Source organism: Bombina bombina, chromosome 6 (genome assembly GCF_027579735.1).
Source record: "Bombina bombina isolate aBomBom1 chromosome 6, aBomBom1.pri, whole genome shotgun sequence".
Classification (NCBI taxonomy): domain Eukaryota; kingdom Metazoa; phylum Chordata; class Amphibia; order Anura; family Bombinatoridae; genus Bombina; species Bombina bombina.
Genome location: NC_069504.1, coordinates 930,185,493 through 930,212,111, shown reverse-complemented (window position 1 = coordinate 930,212,111; position 26,619 = coordinate 930,185,493). Strand labels below are relative to the sequence as shown.

The 26,619-nt window shown below is 39.7% G+C and overlaps 1 protein-coding gene across 1 annotated transcript in view; it reads left to right on the top strand.

Moving 5' to 3' along the window:
• The window catches only part of WWC1 (WW and C2 domain containing 1), a 425,359-nt gene that overhangs the window by 323,571 nt on the left and 75,169 nt on the right, over positions 1 to 26,619 (top strand). The window contains exons 13-16 of the mRNA XM_053718574.1: positions 12,967 to 13,056; positions 15,753 to 15,839; positions 16,556 to 16,748; positions 25,576 to 25,722. Of these exons, the coding sequence (XP_053574549.1) occupies positions 12,967 to 13,056; positions 15,753 to 15,839; positions 16,556 to 16,748; positions 25,576 to 25,722 (517 nt within the window). The remainder of the gene's footprint in view (positions 1 to 12,966; positions 13,057 to 15,752; positions 15,840 to 16,555; positions 16,749 to 25,575; positions 25,723 to 26,619) is intronic.

Genomic DNA, 26,619 nt, shown 5'->3' with positions numbered 1-26,619 from the left:
CTAAAAACTGCTTTGTGCAGTTATTTTTTTAATAAAATAAAAATGCTAATATTTGTATATTTTTAAAAACCACACTATACTTAATTTAGGGTGTAATTGGGGCACATTTTGAAAATGAACCAGAGATCTGATCTGATAATGTTCGATGTAAATAGTACTAGATCTATTTTTATTTTTTTGAGTACTTTAGTTTTAGTATAGCTCTTTTTTATTTGAAGATGTTTTTTTAACAGTATACTGTTTGTGTTCTCTTTTTAACTTAGGGGCTCTTAGGTTAGGGGTCTTGGGGGGTTAGCAGTTAAGGATTAATAATGTAGGGGTTTATTGTGATGGGGTTGTGGTGGTTTAGGGGTTAATAGAGTTAGGAGTTTATTGCAATGGGGGTTGTGGCGGTATAGGGGTTAAACGGACACTAAACCCAAAACTTTTCTTTCATGATTCAGATAGAGCTTGCAATTTTAAGCAACTTTCTAATTTACTCCTATTATCAAATTTTCTTCGTTCTCTTGCTATCTTTATTTAAAAAGCAGGAATATGATGCATAGGAGCCGGCCCATTTTTGGTTGAGAACCTGGGTTATGCTTGCTTATTGGAGAGTAAATGAAAGCATCAAATAAGCAAGCACTATCCATGGTGCTGAACCTAAAATTGTCTGGCTGCTAAGATTTACATTCCTGCTTTTAAAATAACGATAGCAAGAGAACAGAAAAAAATAATTATAATAGGAGTAAATTAGAAAGTTGCTTAAAATGTCATGCTCTATCTGAATCATGAAATAAAAAAAATTGGGTTTAGTAGAGTAGGGAGTTTGTTGCGATGTGCCTCTAGAAAATTCATTAAGTTCAGCCTTTGTTTGTAAAGCCTAGCTTTATCTACAGGAAGTTGTTGGGACTTAAAGGACAGGAAACACAATTTCCATCTTAATGGGAGGAGAGTCCACTGCTTCATTCATTACTTTTGGGAATAAAGAACATGACCACCAGGCGGAGGCAAAGACACCCCAGCCAAAGGCTCAAATACCTCCTCCACTCCCCTAATCCCCCAGTAGTTCTTTGCCTTTTGTCACAGGAGGTTGGCAGAGAAGTGTCGGAAGATTCAGAGTAGTCTCTTATGGAGAGTAGTACTCTTCGCAATGGTACTGGAGTATTAAGTAGTCCTGTCAGCCTCTCAGTGAGAGTATGGGCGAAAGTTAGAGTCCGGAGATGCAGGGAGAGTCTTTCTGCAAAACCATCCCGACACAGATTAACAGCTCCATAAGCAATCAGCGTTGACGAGTTTCTCTGCCTGCTTTCTGCTCTCAAGTCCATGCAGGAGCGATGCTACTAACCTGTCACACTTGAAAGGCCATGTTCCTGTTCCACGGCATAGATTCTGGTAAGATCGTTTCATTTTTTATGTATGACATGTATGATAACGCTAGAAGACAGGGTCACAGTGCGACTCCTTTTATCTGTATAGAATCAAGGGTTAATATCTCCTGAGGGGAATTATTGAACAGGGGGAAATAATCTTATATGTTTATTTGATTTTATGCTGCTTTTATGTGTGAGATGTTATGGGCTCATAGGCTGTTATGGAATATACAGGTTTCACTTTCACTTTGAGAGCCATGCAGCTTACTAGCTTGGCACGATTTTTCTCATAGCAGGGACGGTCCTGCATTGTGCACCATGTGATTCTTTCCTGACCGGGTGTCTATCTGTCAGGGTTTTTTCCCTGTTGTGTTTGCCATGTGCTGCTGGCAGCCATTTTACTCACCTCTCTTCCTGACTTGGTGCATTGTGGGGGAAGCTGCTCAATTCCTGCACTTCCTTTTATGGCCAAACTGCTGTGCATCATCCATGTGAGACAGGATGCAGTCTCAGAATTGTGATGTCATCACTTATTATTTAAAGGGCCTCTGTTCAGTATGCTTTGCCTTTGCGTTGTCTGAGACCTGTTTGCGAGAGTTCCTGTGTATTACCTGGCTGCCTGACGTCCTTCCTGGTTCCTGATCCCTGGCTTGTTCCCGACTCTGCTGTTTTCCTTGTTCCTGATTCCGGCTCGTCTGACTATTCGCTTTGGCTCCTGACTCGGCTCGTCTGACTACCAGTTCTGGTTTTGATTCCTGGCTTGTTATTTGACTTGTGGACTTTTTATTATTTTTTGCTATTAATAAAGGTGTGATTATTTTTGCACTTCTCGTCTCAGTCTGATTCCTGGCACCCTGACATTACGCAAAGGCCATGAATCCTGATAGTGCTAATAATCCACCTTTACCTGCCATCATTTCCAGGATGGATGTACAGGATCATCGCTTGGATCAATTTGCACTAGCCCTGCAAACCCTGCTGACTCGCACTGCACATTTGGACCAAAGTGTCCCGCAAGTTATGGCTGATCCTGTTTCCGCTGCTGCACCTATGCCTACCAGGAGCATGTCCGGTTCTGCACCTCTACCTCAGCGATATGGAGGTGATCCTATTCAGTGCAGAGGGTTTTTGAACCAGGTGGGCATTTACTTTGAGATGTTACCTCAGGCGTTTCCCTCTGACAGAGCTAAGGTGGGAGGGATTTCTCATCTTGTAACTCTCTGACACAGCTCTTGCCTGGGGTAATCCCTTGTGGGAGACTAATAAACCTGTAATTTCAAATTACCCTGAATTTGTGGCCTCCTTTCGAAGGGTATTTGATGTTCCGGCTCGCTCCTCCTCTGCTGCTAAACAACTCATGTCCATTCAGCAAGGTACAAGATCTGTTGCTCAGTATGCTATTGAGTTCCGTACGCTTGCCGCAGAGGTAGGTTGGAACAATGAAGCCCTTGTTGCCGCCTTCTTTCATGGGCTCGTTGATGCGATTAAAGACGAAGTTGCTGCCAGAGATTTACCAGAGGATCTCGAGGCATTGGTGTCTTTTTTGATCCTAATTGACATCAGAGGCCCTCTTTCAAGGAGCGCTTGCGGAAGCCTCCTGTTCCATTGTCTCCTACGTATTCATTCCCACCCATACCTCCCTCTCCTCCCATGCCTCCTGGTCCCGAGTCACCAGGTACTGCTGAGCCGATGCAGCTGGGATTCACGCGCCTCTCTGCGGCGGAGAGGGCCTTTAGGAGGAGGGAGGGGCTCTGCCTCTATTGTGGGTTACAGGGCCACCTTTTGAAGTCTTGTCCAACACGGCCAGGAAACGCTCACACCTAAGGTCCTGTCGGGGGCAGACCTTGGGTGGTTTATCCTCGTCCCCGGAACCGCTTAAGGAGAAACCTTTGGTCACGGTTGTCCTTTCCTGGGTGGACTCCTCCATAGTCACCCAGGCTCTTGTTGACTCTGGTGCTGCGGGCTATTTCATTGACAGTGCTTTTGTATCAAAGCACTCCATTCCTGTTTTGCCACGGTCCATTCCGCTTGCTATTGAGGCCATTGATGGTAGGCCCCTTAAGCCTGCACGCCTGTTAGTAAGAATGTTAGGGCCGATGCCCTCTCTCGACAATTTTCGCCTCTGTCCAAGGAGGAGTCTGTACCTACTCCTGTTATACCTCCTGACCATATTTTGGCTACCATATGTACTAATTTGATTTCTCCCTTGGGGGAGGAGATCCTGGCTGCACAAACCAATGCACCTCCTGAGAAACCTAGTGGTAAGTGTTTTGTTCCTGAGAATCTTCAAACACTTACCACTATCCTAAAGCCGCAGGTCACCCAGGCAAGAACCAAATGATTTGGTCTGTCACTCGACAATTCTGGTGGCCAGGTCTTCGTTCTGATGTTGCTGCGTATGTTGCCTCCTGCTTAGTTTTTGCACAGAATAAGACTCCTCGACGTCTTCCTGTGGGTCTTCTTAAACCTATTGCTAATGGTGAGCGTCCTTGGACACATCTTTCCATGGACTTCATTGTCGAGCTCCCTGTTTCCAATGGCAATACTGTTATCCTTATGGTGGTTGACCGTTTTTCTAAAATGTCACATTGCATTCCCTTGATGAAGCTGCCTACCGCTCAGGAGCTTGCTTCAATTTTTGCCCGGGAGGTCTTCCGTTTAAATGGGTTACCTAAGGAGATAGTGTCGGACAGGGGTAGCCAGTTTGTCTCCAGATTTTGGCGTTCCTTTTGTGCTCAAATGGGGATCCAGCTTTCCTTCTCCTCGGCATATCACCCTCAATCCAATGGGGCTGCGGAACGGTCTAATCAAGCTCTGGAACAGTTCCTCCGTTGCTATGTCTCAGATCACCACAATAATTGGTCTGAACTGTTACCTTGGGCAGAGTTTGCTCGTAATAGTGCTATTAATGCTTCCTCCAAGATATCCCCGTACATGGCGAATTATGGGTTTCAACCATCCCGATTCATTCATGTCTCAGGGTATTCCGGCTTTGGAGGAGCATCTCCAGCAACTCCGTTCCACGTGGGTGCAGATTCAGGATTGCCCGTTTTTCTAAAATGTCACATTGCATTCCCTTGATGAAGCTGCCTACCGCTCAGGAGCTTGCTTCAATTTTTGCCCGGGAGGTCTTCCGTTTAAATGGGTTACCTAAGGAGATAGTGTCGGACAGGGGTAGCCAGTTTGTCTCCAGATTTTGGCGTTCCTTTTGTGCTCAAATGGGGATCCAGCTTTCCTTCTCCTCGGCATATCACCCTCAATCCAATGGGGCTGCGGAACGGTCTAATCAAGCTCTGGAACAGTTCCTCCGTTGCTATGTCTCAGATCACCACAATAATTGGTCTGAACTGTTACCTTGGGCAGAGTTTGCTCGTAATAGTGCTATTAATGCTTCCTCCAAGATATCCCCGTACATGGCGAATTATGGGTTTCAACCATCCCGATTCATGTCTCAGGGTATTCCGGCTTTGGAGGAGCATCTCCAGCAACTCCGTTCCACGTGGGTGCAGATTCAGGATTGCCTTCATCGTTCTATGCAGCGCCAAAAGTTCCAGGCTGATCGTAGGCGTCTGCCCGCACCTTCCTACCAGGTTGGTGAGAGAGTTTGGCTGTCCTCCCGCAACTTGAACCTTCATGTGCCTTCCAATAAATTGGCTCCCTGTTATGTTGGTCCTTTTCGAATACTCCGACGGGTTAATCCTGTGGCCTACGCTCTTGACCTTCCTCCTGCTATGCGCATCTCCAATGTTTTTCATGTATCCCTCTTGAAACCATTGGTTTGTAATCGGTTTACCACTATGTTGCCTCGTCCCCGTCCTATCTTTCTTGACAACCATGAGGAGTATGAGGTCAGCAGCATTATTGACTCTCGTATGTCCAGGGGCCGTGTACAGTATTTGGTTCACTGGAGAGGTTATGGTCTGGAGGAGCATTCTTGGGTTCCCTCCTCTGATGTTCATGCTCCCGCCCTCCCCCGTGCCTTCCATGCCCGTTTCCCCAATAAGCCTTTTGTCCTCCCGCGGGGGAGGGGTCGTTGAGGGGAGGGTACTGTCAAGGTTCCCTGTTTTGTTTGCCATGTGCTGCTGGCAGCCATTTTACTCACCTGTCTTCCTGACTTGGTGCATTTTGGGGGATGCTGCTCAATTCCTGCACTTCCTTTTATGGCCAAACTGCTGTGCATCATCCATGTGAGACAGGATGCAGTCTCAGAATTGTGATGTCATCACTTATTATTTAAAGGGCCTCTGTTCAGTATGCTTTGCCTTTGCGTTGTCTGAGACCTGTTTGTGAGAGTTCCTGTGTATTACCTGGCTGCCTGACGTACTTCCTGGTTCTTGATCCCTGGCTTGTTCCCGACTCTGCTGTTTTCCTTGTTCCTGATTCCGGCTCGTCTGACTATTCGCTTTGGCTCCTGACTTGGCTCGTCTGACTACCAGTTCTGGTTTTGATTCCTGGCTTGTTATTTGACTTGTGGACTTTTTATTATTTTTTGCTATTAATAAAGGTGTGATTATTTTTGCACTTCTCGTCTCAGTCTGATTCCTGGCACCCTGACACTATCAGAGAGGAGTCCTAACTCTCTGTACTGTCTGGGTCATGGGAGGTGGTGAGTGCCCCAGTCATTGGGATATAAAGGTGAAGTTCTTTTGAATAAAATAATGTTTTATTTCTATAATTCTCCGGTTATTGCACTAGCGATGGAGGATTCTGTTAGAGGTCACCCCGTCTATTCCTAAAGAGTAATTCCTGTTTATATTGTGAGGAGGCCTTAGTACCGCACCCTCAATTATGTTCCATATGCCTTGATAATGTGATAATATCAAACATGTTTGATACTACTGAGCCGTCCACCTCTGAGGAGCTGTCGTCAAGTGAAATGCGTACCCTACATGCTTATCTCTCTACCCATGCAGTTTCCTGTAGCATTGTTGATCCTCCATCTGGAGGAGGGCATTTTTTTCACCAGACGTTACTGCGCAGCTCAGACGGCGGTGTGAGGAACCTTTGATTCCTAAATTGGATAGAGTTTGAGGACAGGGTGGTACCTTATCCTTCCCTGCTCCTGTTAGATGGTGAACATTATTAAGAATGAATGGGACTGGATTGTTCCTCTCTTCTTCCTTTAACAAATCGTTCCCGGTCCTTGACTCTCAATGGAGTTGTGAGGTTCCGTCCCTGAAAGGGATGGCGATATCTTCACCCTTGCTAAACGTCTTGCTATCCCGTTTGAGGATAGCTCTTCGTTTCAAGAGCCCATGGATAAAGGATGGAAATTCTTTTTTTAAGAAAGTTGTTTCAACATACAGGATATTTGTTTCAACCGGAGGGGGCCGTTGCCGAGGTTGCTGGAGAAACTACCTTCTGGTGTGACTCCTTATAGGATTGATCGGGGTGGAGAGGTCCCCTCGACGTTACTCAGGAAAGATTTACGGCCTTGAGGGTTGATAATTCTTTTATCTGTGATGCTATTAGGCAGATTATTCGCCTAAATGCTAAGAATTCAGCTTTTTCTGTTCAGGCTCGTCAGGCTCTGGCTGAAGTCATGGTCTGCGGATATGACTTCTAGTTCTAGACTTCTTTCCCTTCCCTTTGAGGGAATGATTTTGTTTGGTCCAGGCCTGGACTCAATTATCTCCACGGTCACAGGCGGCAAGGGTGCCCTTCTACCGCAAGAGAATATGAATGAGTCTAAGGGACAATTTTCGTTCTTTTCGTTTTGATAAAGCCCATGTCAGCAGTCCTCCGCTAAGCCTGAGCAAACCAAGAGCTCCTAGAAGCTGGCTCAGTCCAGGAATAAATTCAAAAAGCCAGCCGAGTCTAAGTCGGCATGAATGGGCGTTCCCCGGTCCTCTTCTGGATCGTGTAGGGGGCAGACTGTCACTCTTTTCAGTCGCTTGGTTCAGGGACGTGCAGGATCCATGGGTCCTGGAGGTCATAGCTCAGGGTTACAAGATAGGTTTCAAGTCTCAGCCACCCAAGGGCAGTTCCTCCTCTCTCTCCTATTTTCCTGACCAGAAGGAGGGATGCTTTTCTGGGGTGCGTACAGGATCTGTCCTCTTAGAAGTTATTGTCCCGGTGCCAAGCACAGTGAGAGGTTTGGAATACTATTCAAACCTTTTCGTGGTTCCAAAGAAGGAGGGATCTTTCTGTTCGATTTGGACCTGTAGTGCTTAAACAAGTTTTTAAATGTCCCCTCGATCAAGAGGGAGACAATAGGTGCATTCCCCTCGTTCGAGAAGGGCAGTTCATGACCACGATAGATCTGAAGGATGCTCCCTTCACGTTCCAATCCTCAAGGGCCACTTCCAGTTCCTAAGGTTTGTGTTCCTGGACCAGCACTTCCAGTTTATTGATCTTCTGTTTGGTCTAGCTGGTATAGTGGTGAGCATAGCTGCCTTCCAAGTTTGATTCCCGGCCAACACAGCATTCTCCAAGAAGTTTTTCAGAGAGTGGACCATTCGGAATCTTTCCTCTGTCTTCTTTAATCCCATGGATGGAAGATACATTTAGAGAGAGTTCTCTTGTATCAAGTACCAGGGTAGAATTCTTGGGTACTATAATAGTCTCCATAGACATGAGAATATTTCTAACAGACCAGAGACGTTGCAGGCTAGCTTCGACATGTCTTGCCCTCCAGACCTCCTTAAGGCCATCTGTGGCTCGGTTTATGGAGGTGATTGGTCTCATGGTGTCCAGCATGGACATCAATTCCTGTGCCAGGTTTCACCTCAGACTGTTGCAACTGCACATGCTGAGGCAGTGGAATGGCGATCACTCGGATCTGTCTCAACAGATTCCTCTGGACAACCGATCAAAAGAATAGCTCTCTTGGGTTTTTGTCCAGATCACTTGTCCCAAGACCGTCTCAAGACCATCCTGGGTGATTGTGACTACAGCCTTCCTGATCGCATTTTGGATCTTCGGGCAATATACAATGCTCTGAAGGCTTGGTCTCTGCTGGGTTTGTCCCAGTTTATCAGATTCCAATCAGACAATATATCCTGGCTTACATCAACCATCAGGGGGGAACGAGAGAGACCCACATTTGTTCTGTCAGCGATCCACATTCCGGGTGTGGACAACTGGGAAGCAGATTTCCTCAGCAGACAATACTTTAATCCGGGGGGATTGGTCTCTCCATCCCGAGTGTTTGCGGAAATTTGCAAGGAGAAGATCTTATGACGTCTCATTACCAAGTTACCCAGATATGGGTTGAGGTACAAGGATCCTCAGGCGGAGCTAACAGATGCATTAGCGGGGCCTTGGAGGTTCAATCTAATTGATCTTTTATGGCCGTTACCACTACTTCCTAGTAAGGCGTCAGTGATACTTATTGCTCTGTCTTGGCCGTGAAGGATATGGTTTGCAGACTAGTGGGGATGTCGTTGTCCCCTCCGTGGAAGTTACCTTGTCGCAGGGATCTGCTGACCAAGATCTCTTTGTTCATCTATGTCTAGATCTCTCAGGCTGACTGCGTGGAGATTGAACGCTTAGTCCTAGCCAAGAGAGGGTTGTTCGTCACATCTATCATAAGGTGTGGAGGACCTACTTATTCTGTTCTCCAGGATGAACTGGAGAAGGTCTTTTCTGCAAGAACCCTGAGGGGACAGTTTCGGCCCTTTCTGTGTTACTGCACAAGAGGTTCGCTGAGCTTCCTGATGTGCAGTCACTTGTTAAGGCTCTGCTAGGACCAGACCTGTGTTTAGATCTATTGCTCCTCCTTGGAGTTTAAATCTTGTTCTTTAGGTTTTGCACAGGCTCCGTTGGAAGCTTGGGGGTCAGAGGGCCTCTTCGACATCCTTATCTTTTTGGCTGAGGAGTGTCCTCCGTTTCGCATTGAGACAGCGGGACATAAGCCTCCTCTGAGGATTAAGGCTCATTCAACTAGAGCTGTGGCCTCTTATTGGGCCTTTCAGAATGAGGCTTCTATGGAGCAGATTTGTAATGCGACTACTTGGTTCTCTTTACATACTTTAATACATAATTTATGGGGTTTTTTCTTTCATGATTCAGATAGAGCATATTATTTTAAACAAATTTCCATTTTACTTCTATATCTAATTTGCTTCATTATTTAGGTATCCTTTGTTGAAAAACATAGCTAGGTAGGCTCAGCCCCTGGGTGCTATTTGCTGATTGGTGGCTGCACATTCTATATAATGCTATTTAGGCGTTCTGTTGATTGCATATACTATGAGAATAAAGGTAACTAGTCTGAACTCCTGTTATGTATAATATTATATATTTTCCTGAGCCGTTCTGTTTTATTCAGATATTCCACCCTATAAACCTATATTTTACTTTGACTAATTATGACAGCATAAATATGATTATTTTGCAAACAAATCCTAAAAAAAGTGCCATGAGCTCTAAGGATTGCAAAACCATTCTGGGAAGTACTCATTGTTTTCAAAATATTTAAAATGTACATTGTTTTCTGCAGGATGAACACATGTTAGTATTATTGTACATACTAGTAAAGGGCGTAATTAGAAAGTTTTATCTTTATTATGAGTACATACCCTAAATAATTGCTTTAATGTTTAATCTGCTATTAAAATGATGTCATGCAAGCTATTAATCATTTACAAATCCAGAACATCCATTATTCTTATTGTGAAATAAAATAATTATATGAAATTGTGTTCTTTATAAACAGAATATATTGCTTTGGATAAAGTTGAGGACCCATTCCAATATTTCCAGATGTATTTCTCATAGATATCAAACTGATCATATATCATAAAAAAAAAGGTAATGGTTGTTTTAAGATAGATACAGAGAGGCCGATTTATCAAGTGCCGAATGGCCCTAGATGCCCCTGTTTCTGCGCGAGCACTCAGGCTCTCCGAAACAACAGTTAAAGGGCCAGTAAACCCACCAAATAATGTTATATAATTCTGCACATAGTGCAGAATTATATAACATTAGGTTAGCGCCAGCTTTCTAAATCAAAGTATGTCACAGATATTTTCCTACAAAAATGTATTTTACAGACCGCCGCTCCTGGCTCTACTGAGCGGGTCTGTTTTTTTTCTAAGCGCATTTGGCACGCTGTCTAGTCACAGCCGGCCCGATCATGCTATTAAAATGAATATAGCTCACTCCTGCTACCAGACTAGAGCGGAAGCGAGCTACATTTATTTTAATGATGCAATCTGGCCGGCTGTGACTTGACAGCGTGCCCAATGCGCTTAGAAAAAAAACAGACCCGCTCAGTAGAGCCAGGAGCGGCGGTCTGTAAAATACATTTTTGTAGGAAAATATCTGTGACATACTTTGATTTAGAAAGCTGGCGCTAACCTAATGTTGTATAATTCTGCACTATGTGCAGAATTATATAACACTATTTGGTTGGTTTACTGGCCCTTTAAGAAGCAGCGGTCTTAAGACCACTGCTTCTTAACTGGTCCGCCGCCTCTGAGGCTGCGGACATCAATCCACCCAATCTCATATGATCGGCTTTATTGACACCCCCTGCGAATCTGCAGGGGGCAGCATTGCACAAGCAGTTCACTAGAACTCCTTGTGCAATGTTAAATGCCGACAGCGTATGCTGTTGGCATTCAGCAATGTCTGTAGGACATGATCCCCTGAGTGGATCATGTCAGACAGACATTTGATAATTCGGCCACAAACTATTAATGCCAGCCATTTCTATAAATATTACTGAGACAAATCCACTTGCCCCATGCATTATGGGTGAGTAGGGCATGAGCGATATTGTTAAGCTTGACAAATTTAATTAGAATCTAGGAACCTACCCAAAAACATGAAGTAAGACACATTTTTCTATTTCAAATTTTACTTTTACGTTAAAGAAACATTTAAATTAATATGAAACTTTCAGATAGAGCGTGTAAGTTAAAACATTTTTTTTCCAATTTACTTGTTTCCCTTTTTTTAACCGCTGTTTCAATACCTAACTGTTAGGCTGTGTGTCGATTTATGAAGCAGCGGATACTGCTTTCGACCCACTCCGCTTCAGGTCCATTATCGATGTGCGGCTGACATGATCCGCTACAGCATCATGTCTGCTCGCACTTTGATAATGCGGTCCCTGTGTGTTTATACAGAGATAACATGAGCAGATCTGCTCTTTCTGCAGGCTCAGCCCATGTATGTAGGTATGTCCTTGAGAACAATAGGGGATGGTTCTAATGATCAAAACCAAGTATTTGAAATACAAAAATAATTAGGAAGGAACAATTCCTTATACATTTAATACTCTGCAGAAGGTATAACAAGTCATTTGGAACACATTAAAGGACCAGTAAATAGAGTAGTTTTGCATAATTAACAAATGCATAACAAGATCATGCAATAGCACTTAGCCTGAACTTCATATGCATAGTAGATTTTGTTCTGACTCATTTTAAAGTTATGTCTATTTCAACTCCCACTGAATCATGTGACAGGCATCAGTTAATCACAAATGCATATTTGTATACTCTGATAATTCGTGCACATGCTCAGTTGGAGTTGGTGACTCAAAAAGTGTAAATATAAAAAGACTGTACACATTTTGTTAATGGAAATACATTGGAAAGTTATTTAAAATTGCCTACTCTATCTGAATCATGAAAGTTTAATTTTGACTTGAGTGTCCCTTTAAGGGGAAATAAATGTAATAGTACAGTAAGGCTGTGTGAGGGCCCCCAATGTATGATAAGGTTGCAACACGGAAAACAATGATTATAATCACAAGATTTGGTAGAACAAAAGCAGCTGGCCGTATGGCTGTATGTACTGGCTGTGCTGGTATCCTTTACAGGGCATCTTGTTTTATGCTCTGTACTGTTACAAGATAGATGTGTCTTATAAAGGAGCTTAAAGGGATATAAAACAGTAAATATATGCTAGACATAATGTAAAAGCATAGATGAGCCTTATATAGAATAATATGTAGATGTTTAAGTTGTTTAAATATCAAAGATTTAAGTGCATATATTTTGTTTCTATAAAGTAATAGATGCTGCCATGTTTAAACTCAAGTTTCCCTTATCTATTTCTTCTGCTGCTTGCAAGTAGGGACAGATATAAAACAGGCGATAAAAGTAATTGAGCAACCAAAGCTTGTTAGATAATTGCTTATGTTCCACACAACCTTATTTGTACAGTCTCTTTTACTGCTTGTTTTATATATGTCCCTAATTGTTCTTAGCAGAAGAGACAAATAAGGTGAAAACTATTTCAAACATAGTGGAGACCATTACTTTATAGAAACTCAGTGGAATTTAGGTAAAATACAGAAAAAAAGGGAAAAAATGAAAGTATATTGCAAAGTTTTTAACTACACAAAATACAAATTTTTATTACAATCTCATTCTTTTTAATATCCCTATAATTTGTGGCTGTGATGAGGGGCAGGTACCAATTTCTATGAATTATGGAATTTTCGAGTTTATGTTGTAGCAATTTTTTTTCCAGCAAGATATTATTGTGACTAATGTGTTTTATTGAATGTAGAAGTGTGAAGTGGATTACAAAGTTATAGTACAAGTCAGACGTGCCACAGGGGAAAAAGCTGTAGAAAGCTGTAAACTCTCCCTTATGACAAAACACCTATGAGTTAAAAACACCTTTAAACACTTTTGTTGTTACATTTTTGTAGGTGTACGTCAGATGCTGCTGTAGAAGCTACTACATTTGACAGTGAAGAATCAGATGCAGTGAGCACGGCCAAGATCAAAATTGGAATGAAGTAAGCGCAACATATTTAACCACTTAATACAAGGTCATACCTGAACTTACAGAGGGATTCATAAGTCTTCATACATAGGGGTCAATTTATCAAGGGACGAATGGCCCCTAATGCCCTTGTTTCTGCTCGAGCCTTCAGGCTCGCCAGAAACAGCAGTTATGAAGCAGCGGTCTTAAGACCGCAGCTCCACAACTGGTCCGCCGCCTCTGAGGCTGCGGTCTGCAATCCGCCCGTTCCTATACGATCGGGTTGATTGACACCCCCTGCTAGCGGCCGATTAGCCACGAATCTGCAGGGGGCGGCATTGCACAAGCAGTTCTGGTGAACTGCTTGTGCAATGTTAAATGCCGATAGCGTATGTTGTCGGCATTCAGCGATGTCTGTTGGACATGATACGCTACAGTGTATCATGTCGGACAGACATTGATAAATCGGTCCCATAGGCTAAAATGACATGTTTAGTAGTGTTTGATGTCAGGGCCTTATGACAGCTGCTCGCAAATGATTTCTATAAATGCTTCTTTAGACTTAAGGCCAGATTCATAATTAATCGGATGGACAAGGTTCACATTACATGAACATGTTTGCTCAAGATCACAAATTGTAGGGCATATTTGTTCCCCATATATTTAGCACTGCGAGACGTCTACTTGTGCAATGCCGCCCCACTGCTAGAGAATGGCTTATCAATCACTCTAGTTGAATCAGTCTAGTGTGATTTTCATAATTTCATGTCACAAAAAGCTTTTCAAAATGTATTTGTTGTTTTTTGTTTTGTTTTCCAAACCATTCTAATGTAAGTAATGAACTGATATTCATTAGTTCAGCTTTTTTAAAATATATACATATTCAGCATGTGTAAATGGTGCTTTTATATGCATCTTAAAATGTTTGAGTATAATGTCAGGACAGGAACAGTTCATAACCTCACCATGAACAGAAATTGTCTGGCAAACTATGGTTCTGTATGAAAAGGTAGATAGATAAGTGAAAGTCACAGTTTCACATCTCAGGTGTTTTTCACTTTAAAACCACACACCAGAGCTTATCAACATAAGTAGTATTTAAGAATGTATTCCCTCATAAAAGTTCCATCACATCTCAAAACCAGCTTTATTGCAGGGCTGTGCCAGGAATGTAACAAAACAAACTAGAATTAATTTAATACTACTGTCAAATTCAATTCTGGAAACAAAACACACACATACACACAAAAACACATATACATTTACACACCAGTGTTAACTACTACCTGTAGTCAAGTAGTACCTGTGGTGAGGGAATCTTATATTATAAGCTTTATTATTCGGTATGTTTTATTTGTCTGTGAATAGCCTAGAAATTCCAAAATTCCTTTACAGCATTTGTTTTTGTTGAGGGCAATTAGTATCACCACCAAGTAACCTTTATTTTTTACTTTTGAAGAGAAACATACTTCACTTTTTATGAGTAGAGTGTTAAAGAAAGTACTTGCTCTGAGACATATAGATACCATGATGATAAGTAAGTACTATTTTGCAGCAGTAGATAGCAGTCATAGAAGGAAAACAATTATAAAATGTGAAAATTTGACTTTGGAAATGTTGTTGACCTGTTATAGATATTATATAGAGATTCATAGGGGGCCTTAAGTGACTACAGTCAAAAATTGAGTGCAATACACAACATGCAGGATTCGTGAACAGCCATGCGTTGTTATACATAACTATCTTATTTCCATGGGTAGTTGCATTGCACACAGGAAATACACTTGGTCCGATTACCAAAACAGTTTAGATCCTGTGCTCCCTCTAAGGCCAGATTTTGTAAGAGGCTCAGCAGTGAAAAAATTAATTAGGGAACTACACCCTGCAGTTAGCAAGCACTACACAATACAGACCCCAAGGTATGGTTCCCTTATTAACTGTTTCACTGCAGGACCGCTCATAAAATGTAGCCTTAGAGGAAACACTGATTCCTTATCATCTTCTTGCATCACTGATATATCAGAGTTTAAAACTCACAGCATTTTTAAAAAAATGATGCACTTAATATCCAATTACAAACATATATATATATATATATATATATATATATATATATATATATATATATATATATATATATATATATATATATATATATGAAACTAACAGGTTAAGAGTATAAGAATAAGAAACTGATCCAAGAGATATCATCATTGTCAGTTATTTTGTTTTTCATAGAGAGTGATGAGGAAATGTATATGATAAAGAATAGCAACATCTTACTTATTATGTACAAACAATAAAGGCAATCCAGTACTGTTTTTGTTCTACAATTGTAATTTATTAAAACACATCTGTCTAGTTTGAATTACTCATTAAAACATATAGAAATGTAGAGGGTTTATGCTTTTTTTTTTGTTTTCTCTTATACGTAAACATTATTGCATAGTAAAAACACATATCTGTGTTGTTAAATAGAAATAAAATGTGTTTACTTTAATAAATAAAATGTGTGTATGTGTGTGTAGTATGTATATTTGAGTTATTTTTAGTTTGCCCATCATATCTGTAAGGACAACTGGATTCATAAAAGATCTGGGGCTTAAATACTGAAAAAGCAGCAACTATAGTAAAACAGCACAAACTGTTGAGTTTGTGTCTTTTGTAATTATGTATGTGTACTTATATACAGTGATCTATAGTAACCCTTTCTCTGTTATATTTTTTCAGGTATGATGAGAAAAGTAGGCAATTTGCAATATTTGTCATGCAGTTAGATTATTCAACTGCTCTGTTGCCTCAACACGACCAAAAAGTGTAAGTACCTCATAACTACAAAACTAATAAGTGTTGTTTACCAATTAGAAATGTATTTATTTTTGATATGTCATCAGCTGATTAACAATATACTTGTATAAAAAATAGGAAATATATATATTTAAATAAGTGGTGTAGGTAACCATATGGGAATTTAGAGGGGGTAGGGTGAGAGGGTCAAATACTGTAACCTTAGAATTTAGCTCTGTTCTTTATGTGAAACATAGACTCCTACAATACAATACAAGGTACAAAAAAATCCAAAATATTTTGTGTAGCTTCTCTCTATTTTGAATATCACAAATAAGAGCACTTGAATCTGAAAATCATGTTAAAAAAATGATAATAATTTAAGTTGCAATACTATTTTGTTTTTAATAAAACCTGGTTAATCATACATTTGAGAACGTGCTGATGCATTTATTTTGACATAATATTATAGTGAAAAGAGTTAGTTTCTGATTGCCTGTTTGTTTGATTTTTAATTAAACGGCTAAAAATTACCAAAATGGTTTCCAATAAGATTTATCCAAACCTATGGTGGCAGTTTTTATGTTGAAAAATATCATCAAATTTATGTTGCTATCATGTTTTTTTTTTTTGTGTTAATAAAAACTACTTTCATTTATATGTATTTCCTTACAAACTCTAAAAACACTACTTTTATTTCAATAAAAGACATTTTATAATATAACATTTGTTTTTTTTCTTTTTAGTTATATCCGTGTTGCTGTCCTTCCATGTTCAGAAAGCTCAAGCTGTTTGTTTCGAACAAGAACTATGGATCTAACAGATTCTCTTGGATTTAGTGAAATGTTTTTGGTTTCCGCATCCCATGCTGCTTTGCGCCAGAAGACTTTAAGAGTAGATGTGTGCACATTGCTAACGGACCATCGTGAAGAATGTCTGGTAATGAGCATATTTCTTCTAACACCCTGTTTGGCCATAAGTGATAGATAAAGTAAACAAATAAAAAATGCTAGTTTACAAAGATGTAATATTAAGGAAACAATAAGAAAACAATACTACAATGATTTGGCAATTTGAATGCTGAATATGGCCGCAGGTAGCAGCATTTGCTGTTTTTGGAGCCAGATTTATTTGTGTGAAAGACCAACACACATAGATCTGTACAAGATCTATGTGTGTTGCACCTTCACAAGAATAAATCTGGCTCTGAAAGTGGCCGAATGCCGCTACCGAAGGCATCAGTCGTATTTGGAATTAATTTAGAAAATGAATTGCCGAATGGACGTGCCTTCTACAATGAGATTAATCTGATTTAACAAAATGTCACTGGTACAAAAAAGCATGTGTGTATGAAAAAGTTGAAATAGTTTTACTACAATTTAAAGGGACATGAATTAAATGCTCATGATTCCTATAGAGTGTACAACTAAAAGAGACTTTGCAGATAACGTCTGTTATAAAATGTACCTAATTCTTTGGTATCCTTTGTTAGAACTTGTGTGCACGTGTCTTGAACACTATATGGTAGCAGTGTTTGCAACCATGTGTGTAGCAATATGGTTGGGGCCTGATATGTCATGAGCAAGGTTGCCTTGGATTGGCTGTATTACTATTGTCTTTTAATAAAAATCACTTTATATAGTGCAAGCTATTGAGTAAGAAAATAACCTCGCTCTAAATATAGTCTTATTATTTACTGCTTCTTTTATGTGACATGAATTAACAAGACATGAAACACAATTTTTTTCTTTCATGATTCAGATAGAGCATGCCATTTTAAACTTTCTAATTTACTTCTATTATCTAATTTGCTTCATTCTCTTGATATCATTTGTTGAAAAGCATATCTAGATAGGCTCAGTAGCTGCTGATTGGTTGCTGCACAAAGATACCTTGTGTGATTGGCTCACCCATGTGCATTGCTGTTTCTTTAGCAAAGGATATCTAAAGAATTAAGCAAATTAAATAATTGAAGTAAATTGGAATGTTGTTTAAAATGTTATTCTCTATCTGAATAATGAAAGGAAAAAATTGGGTTTAGTGTCCCTTTAATGATAAAATAGTCAGAAAAAGGAGAGAGAGAGAGAGAACAAAAAAATATATAACTCATTGTGTAGTTCATTAACAGGCCAGAAGGCTTGTTTTTCCCACAGAAAACCTCTGAATTACATTGTTTCCAATGCAGCAAAGGATTCTGGGTAAGATATGCAAATGAGGTTCACAATGACACACTTTTTTACTTCAAGTCTGCTTTCACGCAGACTCCCTTTACGCCAAAGCATCGCTTTTCACACAGCTTATAAGCTAAGCTAGGGTTAGTGCAGTGATTCAGAACTATCCCAGGACAGCCTGTTTTGTGGTGTTTGCCACTCATCAGCTGGGAGAAGGTTTGAATCATATATTGCTTTGTGATGTACATGTGTATGATTATCCCAGCGTTTTAGCTTTCCCAATAGAAGTTGAAATGCTTTGATATTTATACCCAAATGCATAATACATTTTGCTTTTATTTTAATTTGGAATCCTTTGTATCTTTAGAATTGAATTGTACAGCGTGGTACTTTTGTTGCTATGGATACAGCGTGATGTCTCTTCCTGCTCATCGCATTTTGTGCACAGTGGCAGCACTGCATCATTTAAATGGTCTTTTATTAATCACTGATGCTGTGAAAATATGTTAGAGGGTGACTCAGTTCAATGCAAATAATATAAATCAACAATCAAAGAAAACATGAAGAATATTTCACAGAAAATACAAATAATTACAGATGTTTTTATTCAATCATTGGTAACTTAGAGGGACACAGATAAAATTAAGTGAAAGATTTAAATAGCATTATAGTAGATTTTGTTAGATATGCATAATATATATATATGGACAATTAGGGATCACATGCAAAATAAATAGTTTTAAAGCATTTATGTGTTTCAACCCAGAAACATACCATTTGAAAAGACTCTTGAGTATGGTTATGTGATCTTTACTGTGGCCAGTTATGAACAGAGCTCATACACAGATGAAGTGATCACAGTGCAGAATATTGCTTTCTCAGGCTCTGGAAGAACCACAGAATTAAATTACAGAACAAGATGGCAAAATAAATATGTGGAGAACATTCTAAAGTTTGTTTGTTTTTTGTTTGTTTTTTTAACTATTCATAATTAAAATGTTGGGCTAGATTAGACAAGGACTAGAAGTGTGGCGCGATCCATAAAGTAGGGAAATTTGTACAACCTTGCTCAAAGAATAACGCACAATCTGGCATTAGAAGTGGATAGCTAAATATTTAAACCAAAGTAACTTTTAATGCAGCCCCTATATTTTTAATGGATAGTGCAGGGAGTTAAGTGTTTCACTCTAGTGCAATCCAAATTACAGCTATAAATGTAGCGCTTTTAAAGACCTGAAGTAAGTTATTAATTTTACAACACAGAACTACATTAATAACACCATTGGCTTAGTGCTTGTGTGATAGCTGACATGAATTTTACTGCACACCCCCATAGAAGTTTATTATGTGAGGGATTTAGCGCGCCCCCATGCTATCCGATATGCAGATGTTAGCACACCCTAGACTATCGCTTGAGAGCTAAAAAATATCTTTAGACTTATATTTAATAATAATATCTTTAGACTTAATATTTTTTTGCGTCATCAGAAATGATAGACAATTTTAAGATTGACTGTTTTGGATTCACTAATCCTCAGTAAAGCGGGTTCTGGGTCTTCATTGCATTAAGATATCTCACCCATGCAACCCTGGTTTCTGTATTGTCCTGCCAAGGTTCACTAAAATTTATTTGTGAGCAAATTTAGCTGGAGGTACCTTACTGAGTACAACTCCCCCGGCCTATTCATGATTGTGCTGCTGCGATCATAATTCAAAAACTCATTGAAATAGGCAAAATGGTTTAGGTCTGTATTATGTCTTTTGATCTTTAAGATTATTAACTTTATTCAAAACTCATGTTAATTAATACTAAATAAACTGTATTGTTGCTAACAAGTGTGTATTTTATCTGATATTGGGCCAGATTACAAGCAGAGCGCAAAATATCGATTTTGCTAAAGCGATATTTGCGCTCCACTTTGTAATACCAGCGCACGCAAATCTGTGCTGGTATTACGAATTAGGTGCAATGCGTATGCAACCTCACATTCGCATTGCATGAAAGCATTGAGCTCACAAGAGTGTGCTTCCATCGGCTCCAATGGGATCCCCGTTCTCATGTCGTCAAACACGGTATGAGAACTAGCGTAGCAAAGGGGGTAAGTCGCGCAGCAATGGGCGGCAAAGTGTAAATATTTATGTATATGCTTATATATATATTTATGTGTTAATATGTGTAAATACACATATTAACACATAGATATATATGTATATAAGGAGAGAGAGAGAGAGAGAGAGAGAGAGAGAGAGAGAGAGAGAGAGAGAGAGAGAAAAAGACTCCTGGTAAAGTTTGGTACAGGCCAAATCAGCCTGTTGTGTTGACCCCGTAAGAAATGGTCTGCATGGTGCGCTATTGACATTTGTTTGTGTAAGCCTCACTGGGTCATATCAGGCCAAGCCCGTGGCTCAAAGTAAAGGGGGTCAGTGGCAGTAATTTGAATGCAGTGTTTTGTAATATGGCACAAGGGGTTGCTCCTGTTAACCCAAAGTCAGTGCTACTTTTGTCGTCAAGATGAATCTGTTGTATCTATATGCTTTTGCACATCCATGTGTTGCTAAATCATGCAACCTTAAAGGGATATGAAACACACATTTCATTTTTTTTTTTTCATGTTTTATATATAGAACATGCAATTTTACAACAACTTTCTAATTTCTAATTTACTCCTATTAACACTTTTTCTTCATTCTCTTGATATCTTTATTTGAAAAAGAAGGAATGTAAGCTTAGGAGATGGCCCATTTTTAGTGGGTAGATCTCGTTAAGCTGGTCATTTGAAAAGTAGATCCCAACACAAAAAAGTGTGGGCACCCCTGCTCTAAAGGGACATTTTAGTGTTAAAATAAAACACTCTCGGCTAGATTACGAGTTGTGCGTTAGGGTAAAAAAGCAGCGTTAAGAGGTCCTAACGCTGCTTTTTTATGCCCGCTGGTATTACGAGTCTTGAAGGTTTAGGGTCACCGCACACTTCTTTCGCCTTACCGCAAAATGACTTACGCAAACTTCGTAAAGTATTTTTTCTATGGGACTTCCATATCGCTGATATTACGAGTCTGTCCTGGAAGGCCAAAAAGTGAGCGGTACACCCTCTACCTCCAAGAGTCCTAACGCATTTAAAACTCAGTAGTTAAAGGGACATAATACTCATATGCTAAATCACTTGAAACTGATGCAGTATAACTGTAAAAAGCTGACAGGAAAATATCACCTGAGCATCTCTAAGTAAAAAAGGAAGATATTTTACCTCACAATCTCCTCAGCTCAGCAGTTTAAGTTCTGTGTAAAAAGTTATACTCAACTGCTTCCAGCTGCAGGTAAAAAAAATTAAAAAATGAAGAAATGAACAGCAGCCAATCAGCATCAGCAGTGCTGAGGTCATGAACTTTTACTGTGATCTCATGAGATTTGACTTGACTCTCATGAGATTTCATTGTAAACTTCCTTTACCTGATTGGTGAAATAAGATGAGAGTGCACGATGCTCATCCCTTCAGATGTCCCAGGACAGACATACTAAAATGCTGCTTAGAAATCCTTTACAATGGGAGGTGGCTACTGAGGAACTTTTGAGGTAAAATATCTTTCTTTTTTACATAGAGATGTTCAGGAGATATTTTCTAGTCAGCTTTTTACAGCTATGCTGCATCACTTTCAAGTGTTTAAACATTTGGGTATTATGGCCCTTTAAGAGTTTTATTGTACAACGCTGTAACATAAAACTCATAACTAAAGTGCTAAAAAGTACACTAACACCCATAAACTACCTATTAACCCCTAAACCGAAGCCCTTCCACATCGCAAATACTAAAATAAAGTTTTTAACCCCTAATCTGCCGCTCTGGACACTGCCGCCACCTACATTATATTTATGAACCCCTAATCTGCTGCCCCCAACATCGCTGACGCCTATATTATATTTATTAATCCCTAATCTGCCGCCCCCAATGTCGCCGCATCCTACCTAAATTTATTAACCCCTAATCTGCCACCCCAACGTCGCCGACACTATAATAAACATATTAACCCCTAAACAGCCGCACAAACATTAGTTAAATATTATTAACCCCTAATCTGCCGTCCCTAACACCGCCCCCACCTACATTTATTAACCGCTAATCTGCCGCCCCAACGTCGCCGCCACTATACTAAATGTATTAACCCTAAATCTAAGTCCAACCCGAACACCCCCTAACTTAAATATAATTAAAATAAATCTAAATAAAATTACTATAATTAACTACATTATTCCTATTTAAAACTAAATACTTACCTATAAAATAAACCCTTAGCTAGCTACAATATAACTAATAGTTACATTGTAGCTATCTTAGGGTTTATTTTTATTTTACAGGCAAGTTTGTATTTATTTTAACTAGGTAGAATAGTTATTAAATAGTTATTAACTATTTAATAACTACCTAGCTAAAATAAATAAAAAGTACCTGTAAAATAAAACCTAACCTAAGTTACAATAACACCTACCACAACACTATAATTAAATAAATGAACTAAATAAAATACAATTACCTAAATTAAATTAGCTAAAGTACAAAAAAACCCCACTAAATTACAGAAAATAATAAACAAATTACAGATATTTAAACTAATTACACCTAATCTAATAGCCCTATCAAAATAAAAAAAAACAACCCAAAATAAAAAAAAACTACCCTAGCCTAAACTAAACTACCAATAGCCCTTAAAAGGGCCTTTTGCGGGGCATTGCCCCAAAGTAATCAGCTCTTTTACCTGTAAAAAAAAATACAAACAACCCCCCCAACAGTAAAACCCACCACCCGCATAACCAACCCTCCAAATAAAATACTATCTAAAAAAACCTAAGCTCCCCATTGCCCTGAAAAGGGCATTTGGATGGGCATTGCCCTTAAAATGGCAGTTAGCTCTTTTGCAGGCCCAAACCCTAACCTAAAAATAAAACCCACCCAATACACCCTTAAAAAAAACCTAACACTAATCCCCTGAAGATCGACTTACCGGGAGAAGTCTTCATCCAAGCCGGGCGAAGTGGTCCCCAAGACGGGCAGAAGTCTTCATCCAGACGGCATCTTCTATCTTCATCCATCCGGCGCGGAGCGGGTCCATCTTCAAGACATTCGACGTGGAGCATCCTCTTCATCCGACGACTAAAGATGAATGAAGGTACCTTTAAGTGACGTCATCCAAGATGGCGTCCCTTAGATTTCGATTGGCTGCTAGAATTCTATCAGCCAATCGGAATTAAGGTAGACAAAATCCTATTGGCTAATGCAGTCAGCCAATAGGATTGAAGTTCAATCCTATTGGCTGATCCAAACAGCCAATAGGATTGAGCTAGCATTCTATTGGCTGTTCTATCAGCCAATCGGAATCTAAGGGACACCATCTTTGATGACGTCACTTAAAGGTACCTTCATTCGTCTTTAGTCGTCAGATGAAGAGGATGCTCCGTCTGGAGGACCACTTCGCCCGGCTTGGATGAAGACTTTTCCCGGCTTCGTTGAGGACTTCGGCCCGGCTTGGATGAAGGCTTCTCCCGGTAAGTCGATCTTTAGGGGAATAGTGTTAGGTTTTTTTAAGGGTGTATTGGGTGGGTTTTATTTTTAGGTTAGGGTTTGGGCTTGCAAAAGAGCTAACTGCCCTTTTAAGGGCAATGCCCATCCCCATCCAAATGCCCTTTTCAGGGCAATGGGGAGGTTAGGTTTTTTTAGATAGTATTTTATTTGGGGGTTGGTTGTGTGGGTGGTGGGTTTTACTGTTGGGGGGGTTGTTTGTATTTTTTTTTACAGGTAAAAGAGCTGATTACTTTGGGGCAATGCCCCGCAAAAGGCCCTTTTAAGGGCTATTGGTAGTTTAGTTTAGGGTTTTTTTTATTTTGGGGGGCTTTTTTTTATTTTGATAGGGCTATTAGATTAGGTGTAATTAGTTTAAATATCTGTAATTTGTTTTTTATTTTCTGTAATTTAGTGTTTGTTTGTTTTTGTACTTTAGCTAATTTAATTTAATTTAGGTAATTGTATTTAATTTAGGTAATTTATTTAATTATAGTGTAGTGTTAGCTGTTAGTGTAACTTAGGTTAGGTTTTATTTTACAGGTAATTTTGTATTTATTTTAGCTAGGTAGTTATTAAATAGTTAATAACTATTAAATAACTATTCTACCTAGTTAAAATAAATACAAACTTGCCTGTAAAATTAAAATAAACCCTAAGATAGATACAATGTAACTATTAGTTATATTGTAGATAGCTTAGGGTTTATTTTATAGGTAAGTATTTAGTTTTAAATAGGAATAATGTAGTTAATGATAGTAATTTTCTTTAGATTTATTTAAATTACATTTAAGTTAGGGGTGTTAGGGTTAGACTTAGATTTAGGGGTTAATAACTTTAATATAGTGGCGGCGATGTTGGGGGCGGCAGATTAGGAGTTAATAAATGTAGGTAGGTGGCGTCGAAGTTAGGGACGGCAGATTAGGGGTTAATAATATTTAACTAATGTTTGCAAGGTGGGAGTACGGCGGTTTAAGGGTTAATATGTTTATTATAGTGGCGGCGACGTTGGGGGCGGCAGATTAGTGGTTAATAAGTGTCGGTAGGTTGCAACGATATTGGGGGCGGCAGATTAGGGGTTAATAAATAGTATGTAGGTGTCGGCGATGTTGGGGGCAGCAGATTAGGGGTTAATACATGTAATGTAGGTGGCGGCGGTGTCCGGAGCGGCAGATTAGGGGTTAATAAGTATAATGTAGGTGACGGCGATGTTGGGGGCGGCAGATTAGGGGTTAATAAGTGTAAGATTAGGGATGTTTAGACTCGGGGGTTCATGTTAGGTGTAGACATAACTTTTATTTCCCCTAGGAATCAATGGGGCTGCGTTAAGGAGTTGTATGCTGCTTTTTTTCAGGTGTTAGACTTTTTCTCAGCCGGATCTCCCCGTTGATTCCTATGGGGAAATCGTGGACGAGCACGTACAACCAGCTCACCGCTGACTTAAGCAGCGCTGGCAAAATTTTGCTCAACGCTCACTTCTTGTCTTTTAACGCCGGGTTACAAACTATTTATTGCAACATACAAGACTAGTAAATGTGCAACGTTTCGGGCTCAAATGCCGCTGTCTGCATTTATCATTGCACAAGCAGTTCTGGTGAACTGCTTGTGCAATGCTGCCCCCTGCAGATTGGCCGCTAGCAGGGGATGTCAATCAGCCCAATCGTATCGGATCGGGCGGATTGATGTTCGCGGCTTTAGAGTAGGCAGACAAGTTATGGAGCAGCGGTCTTTAGACCGCTGCTTCATAACTACTATTTCCGGCGAGCGTAAAGGATAATTGGGCCCCATAGTCTTATGGATTGCCTGCTTCTTTATTAAATAATATCAGGTGAAATACCATAGCCCCAAAGCTTCACCCTGATGTGGATTAGTCTATGAATCAACCTGAGGTATAGATAAGTTTTTTATATTTTATTTATAGTCTTGTTTTTCTTGCAAACACGGCTTTAAAATAAATACAATTAAAGGCAAGTATGGACTTTCTATACTTTTTCTCTTTCTGCTGTTCACTATTAAGCTATTATAATTATTTTATTTTTGTTTCAGGGCGGCGCTCAGATCAGCTTGGCTGATATTCGCAGATCAGGAGAGACGGAGGCCCATTGGTACAACCTCTTAAGCTATCGGTATCTAAAGAAGCCAAATAAGAACAAGGGTGAGACATGTGAAGCAGGATTCAGAGACGAAAATTCAGTAAGTAACTATAAATAAGCTCCTACTAATTTATAATAGCGACATCTTCAGGCTAAAATTAATCCGCATTAAACACTCTTAATAGATCTAGTGAGGTCTAGTACTGCCTCAGCACCTCATTAGCTGAACTTTGCTTTATAGCCTCATTTATCAATTCTTACTCTAGGGATTTTCCAGAGTAAAAAAAAAGTGGAAGCTATAAAGAGAGGTATTTATTGTCTTTTTTCATATATGTGTCCTTAGTGTTTTCTCTTTAATATATGGGGCTTGGAATACAGTCAGATGTCTTAGAATTTTAGAATTGCATCATAAGCACTTGGAAATATAGGTGCTAGACAAAGCAATAAATACGTATTTTAGTGTTTTATGTACTCTTCTTTTGAGCAAATATACACCATGATACATTTTTCCAAAATTACACAGTGTACAATAGTTTGCACTGTGTATACAAGGTTGGTAGTGTGTTATCAGTAGTGAGATTTCATTATCCTTAATCCTTCATAATAAAAAAAAGATTATAAATATAATGTTGTTTAACGTATCCCAATGTACTTAGAAAACTAACAGATATAGTCCACTGTATTCATAAAACTAGGCCACAACCCATGCAATACAGTAAAACATCACCAAGCAACGGTGTATTCATTTATAACTGCATTATGCATATAGACAACAAGAGGTAGATTTAAGAAATGGTGGGCGGACATGATTCACTGTTGCGAAACATGTCTGCCCGATATCGATAAATGCCGACAGCATATGCTGTCGGCATTTATCATTGCACAAGCATTTCTGGTGAAATGCTTGTGCTATACCGCCCACTGTACATTCGTGGCCAATCGGCCACTAGCAGGGGGTGTCAATCATCCCGATCGTATCTGATTGGGATGATTGCAG